Source organism: Myotis lucifugus, unplaced genomic scaffold, assembly GCF_000147115.1.
Source record: "Myotis lucifugus unplaced genomic scaffold, Myoluc2.0 scaffold_141, whole genome shotgun sequence".
Lineage (NCBI taxonomy): Eukaryota > Metazoa > Chordata > Mammalia > Chiroptera > Vespertilionidae > Myotis > Myotis lucifugus.
This window is the reverse complement of record NW_005871189.1, coordinates 322182-327272: the sequence shown is the minus strand read 5'-3', so window position 1 is coordinate 327272 and position 5091 is coordinate 322182. Positions and strand designations below refer to the sequence as shown.

The following is a 5091-nucleotide window of genomic DNA, read 5'->3' as shown; positions in this document are numbered from 1 at the left end:
TCATAGGTGACACCTAGGCTTTCCCTCACATGCCAGCTGATCTGAAGCCACTTCCTGAATAAATCCCTGGGCTAGGTCGGGCCCCTCTTAAATGGCCCCTTGGTGCCTGTACCTACCCTGTATATAATTTACTTATTCATGGACAGTCTTCCCACTAAACGGTAGTTCTGTGAACATTGTAATCCTGTCTCTTTTGCTCACTACTGTAAAGCCAGCACTAACACATAGCAAATGCTCAATACATGCTTGCTGAGTGAATGAAGTAGATGTAATATACGATGTTGTCTTAGGCTGTTTGTAGGCAACTAGGACTGGGCCTGGGTCTTGTTCCCCACCCTTCCCATAGCACCTTGCACGGCGACAGAGCGCAAGCCACTGAGAAAGTGCTTAACAAAGCTATAGAATGAATGGCTATCTTGGTAGGCTCAGCTGTTTTTAAAGCAGACTCTACACTGGGCTTGCCCTCCACCCAGTGTAGCTGAGCAGTGTCCCCACCATTTCCCACATGCAATTGGGCCACATGCTGGGCCTGAGCACCCTCTCCAAGCCCATGAGCTCACCATCTTCAGGAGCATGTCAATCCCCAGCCGAGCAATCTTCCTCTTCAAGTCCACGGGAATCCCTGCCTGCTGGTAACTGGACACGGGCACACTCTCCTTTAAGAAGATCAGGGAGGGAACAACTTTACCCTGGACAGCTCTGCTCCTCATCCCCACGGCACACATGCTGTTGCCTTCCCGTCGGTTAGGAAGTGACCCAAAGAGGTTTTCCTTTCTTAGAGCCGCTATGAGTCTGTCCCTCACAAGCTGATTTTAACCTATTTACATTTCCCTTCCATAATACTTGTCAAAGGAAAACAAGTCCCATAGATTTATTAGAGAGGAAACCCATTGACTTTGCCACCCACAGGTAAGGATGTCGCAATGTGGGGGGAAGAGACAGGAACAGGCCCCAGAGAGCTAGTTTCTGGTCAAGAACCAGCCAATAGAGACATGAATGAATTCTGTGACCTTGAGCAAGAAAACAGGGGCAAAGGGGGAAAAGAGAAGAAAGGGGAGCTAATAAATAATCATTTCATATAGCTTAGTTATTTGTCAGAGCAGCCCACTAAGATAGAATTTGTTATCCCTAATTAATAAATAAAAGAACTAAAGCCCAGAGAGGTTAAGTAACTTGCTCAAGGCTACACAGCTAGTAACTTTGGGAGGTGGCATTACTTCCCTGCATCTCATATTACCATCTTTACAAAGGAGGCTGGAGCAGGAGACAGCTAAGGCCAGTGACATGACACAAACACTTATGGAGCACTTTATCTGTGCAAACTCTAGCTGAGGGCATTTTGCCTTGTGTGTCACTGACTCCTGAGAGAACCCCATGAGGCAGGAAGAGTGGCCTGCTGTCATACATGAAGAAACTGAAGTCGTTCAACAAATAAAGTGGCAGAGCAGATTTTCAAATCCAGAAGGTCTGAGGCCACACCCAGGTTCTCAGCCAGCTCACTATGCTGCCCACCTCAGATCACATCTGAAGTCCTCGCACATGTAATCACATGCTCTCTCGCGGCTTTTGTCTTTGCAGACTAAAACCACCAAGTGGAGCAGAGACAGCCCAGCTGTGAGTGAAAGGCCCAGCCAGGTAAGTTCTGATTCTTACTTCATATGTTTCCACCAAAACATCCCTGGTGACAAAGGGATGCAGAGGGGTGGGGAATCTGACAGACTTCACATTCAGGAAGTTACACTGGAAGTGCTCGAGATTCCGAGCTTCGTAGCGCAGGTCGATCTACAGGGAAGTGAAGAGAAAAGATGAAGGGGTAGTCGGGGCACAGGGATAGCAACATCTGAACTGCCAAAGAGCTAGCAAGTCACAGAGTCACCTGCTTCTCCTGCACAGACAGCTCCCCAGGAGACATGGGAGGAGGCATCCTGTGACTAAAGGCCTCCCCGCAAACCCCCAGCCTCCTCTTGAACTCCTCCAAGCTACAGACAACAGACAACATTGCATTACCTGGGCTTCCCTGCTCCCCCGCTCTTCCTGCTCTGCCCACCCACTTCACACCAGCCAATGGACCCCTTCCCCACCTCCCAGGGGTTCAGCTTTGTGGCCTCTCCACACCACTGCCGCCCAAGCCAACACTAGCCCCTGCCCCCAGCCCCCGGCCAACACTCTAACCACTTAGCACACTGGCCAGGACCCCAGCTCTTTCCCTTGATTAAGACTCACTTCCACCCACTGCACTGACACTGCTCTCCCCAACTCACCAAGCGTTTTGCTTGCCAGAGTCAAAGGCCCAGTCCCATTTTTATCCTAATTAAACTCTAAGACCTCATTCTTCCTGAACCAGTTTTCACTATCCCAGCTTCCACCCCTGCCTCTCAACTGCCCTATCTGGGTCTGGGCTTCTGGCCATTCCTCCTCAAGTGCCCCAGAGATGCTGGTATCTCTCAGCTCCTGACCTTCACCAGCTTTTGCTCTTCCTCTCCATCCCCTCACATCCTCAGCTAGTACCTCTTGATGACAGAACCTTGACCTCCATCCAGTCCCCCTCTACCAGTCTCTGGACTTATATTCAAGTCCATCTGGACATTGCCCTGTGGAAGGCCACAGGGACCCTTGAACTCAGTGTCTACACAGAATTTACTTGCATACACACCCACATGTACCCAGTCACCTGAGAGTCGCTGCAGATTACTCCTTCTCTTACCCTCCACACCCATCAGTGCTCAGTGCCATCAACTCTACAGCCCTAACCACTCTCGGATCTATTCTCCCTTTCCACCCCACTGCCACCCCCATGGTGACTCACAAGAAGTCACCTGAACCCCAACAGAGGCATCTGAGTTGGGCTTCCTGACCCCTCATCTTCCCTCTCCTCATCTTTCCTCTCCATCTGCTGGTGTCCCCTGCTACGTGCAGAATGAAGTCTAAATTCTTTAGGATGACATCCAAGGGGGGGTCATGGGTTGGCCCCTACTTCTCTCTTCAGGTCCATCTCTTCCTCTACTTCCCAAAACTCTAGCTTCACCCAATCTGTTTGGTGCTGAACACCCCAGCCTGCTGATTTACCCCCATCTTTTGCTTTCCTTATTCCCTCTGATCGGAATGTTTTCCTCCCCATTTGGTCCAACTGTAAATACCCCTCACCTTGAGCCAAGGGAGCCTTGACCCTCAAGATGGAATGACCACTTCCTCTCTTGAGCCCCAACTGAACCCAACTGAACCTGTGGAGACTCCTACTGTAACTCTGATCAAACTCTATTTGCAAGTATTTATAGGTCAGCCCCCTCTGCCTACAATATATTCCTATGGACAAGAAAAGCTCACTTGTTTTCTTAGTTCATCAGCTTCTCGTTATATCCAAGGACCTAAATGAAGACTTGGCACATTGCTTCTGAAAGTCTGCCAATTTCTGCACTACCAATAGGGAGCCAGGGCAGATGCCTACTTGGAACCTTGATGGCCCCCAAAGTGTATTTAACAAGTCTGACTACTTAAACAGGTGTCCCAAAGTCCTGAACAGGGAGGAGGTCCTTGTCTACTCAAAAGCCCTGGAAACAAAGCAAAGCAAGGCACTGTGACTTAACCTAATTCTTCTTATCACCCTAGAGTTCAGCCATTGATTGTGGCACTTAGAGATAACGTTGTATATTCCACCAGGATGATTTCACTTTCCTCCCAGGCACTAAGGAAGACTGTGTTTCCCAAGCAACCTTGCAGGGCCTGTGTGATTAAAGCTGACCTTTAGACTAGGAAGAAATGATGTTCATCACTTCCAGGCCTGGCCACAAAATCTCTCACATGGCCCTCCATGGTTTTTTCCCAATTCCACACTGACCCTACATGACACATGTTGTAGATGGCAGTGCCAAACTTGGGAGGAAACTGGGTCCCTGAATAACTGTGGTGTAGAGCTTCCTCCCTCTCTCCTTCAGTTCACCTGCATGGAACTTTGATATAAGCAATAACCTTGTTGCATTAAGCTACTGAGACTTGGGTGTTCTTTGTTATATCAACTAGTGTTACCTACCCTGACTAACATACCATACTAGATGTGACTTACTAGGAAATTACTCATTCATCCAGCATTTACTAAACAGCTGCTAATGGTAAGAACTCTCTTAGATGCTATTTATAACCAAGGGAAGAGAAATTCACCTGTTGGACCATGAGCTTCTCAAATTCCTCCACTATCTCAGGCAAGCTAAGCCACTTGATTCCTGGCAAAAGTGCAAGGACTTGGCTGCCCATCTTCATCAGCAGCAGGTCCATTCTCACCTGAGAGAGCAGGCCAGGGTGCAATACCTGCCAGAAAGAGGAACAATGAGACAGAGGAGGGATCAGGAAGGCATGTTCATTCAGCCAGGGCTGGGTCGTACCATCAAAGGAGAACCAGCTGGCTTCTCATCAGAGCAAAGAAGAAGTAGTCCCAACACCCAAGATGCTTTTGCCTCCCTCACTCCTGTGTGCCTTCCCTGAGGAGATGCTGAAGGCAGCTCCTCTGCACTGCACTTAGCTTTCCTGGGAAGAATAGGGGGGCGTTTTTCTTCCTAAATATATTAAGTTTAGATCAGTGGCTCTCAAAGAGTGCAAACAAGTCACCACAGGGTGCTTGGTGAAAATGTGGGAGAGTTTTTCCCAAGGAGGTAAAAGAGATCATCAGGGATACCTGCTACTCATGTCTGCCAGATACCCTGGGTAGTGCTGAATGGGAGTGTAAAAGTGTGGAGACAAGAAATAATGGAGCCCAGGCAGAGAAGGCAGAAAATGAAGCGAGAAGAAAGGCACTTCTATAAAAATGAACACTGCCATCTTGGGCTCGTGTTCAACCTAGTCTGTCTCCAATTTATCCTGACCCCAGAGTAGTAGATCAGCTAGATCAGCGGTTCTCAACCTGTGAGTTGCGACCCCTTTGGCAGTCGAACGACCCTTCCACAGGGGTCGCCTAAGACCATCCTGCATATCAGATATTTACATTACGATTCATAACAGTAGCAACATTACAATTATGAAGTAGCAACGAAAATAATTTTATGGTTGGGTCACAACATGAGGAACTCTATTTAAAGGGCCAGAAGGTTGAGAACCACTGAG

At 48.5% G+C, this 5091-nt stretch overlaps 1 protein-coding gene across 2 annotated transcripts in view; it reads right to left on the bottom strand.

The window, feature by feature from the left end:
* The window catches only part of ADCK2 (aarF domain containing kinase 2), a 12755-nt gene that overhangs the window by 5983 nt on the left and 1681 nt on the right, over positions 1-5091 (bottom strand). The window contains exons 2-4 of one of the 2 annotated variants that reach the window (XM_006094709.3): positions 4156-4302; positions 1654-1782; positions 561-656 (exon numbers count right to left, since the gene is read on the bottom strand). In XM_006094709.3, the coding sequence (XP_006094771.1) occupies positions 561-656; positions 1654-1782; positions 4156-4302 (372 nt within the window). The remainder of the gene's footprint in view (positions 1-560; positions 657-1653; positions 1783-4155; positions 4303-5091) is intronic. The other variant, XM_023758883.1, reaches the window with a different exon arrangement.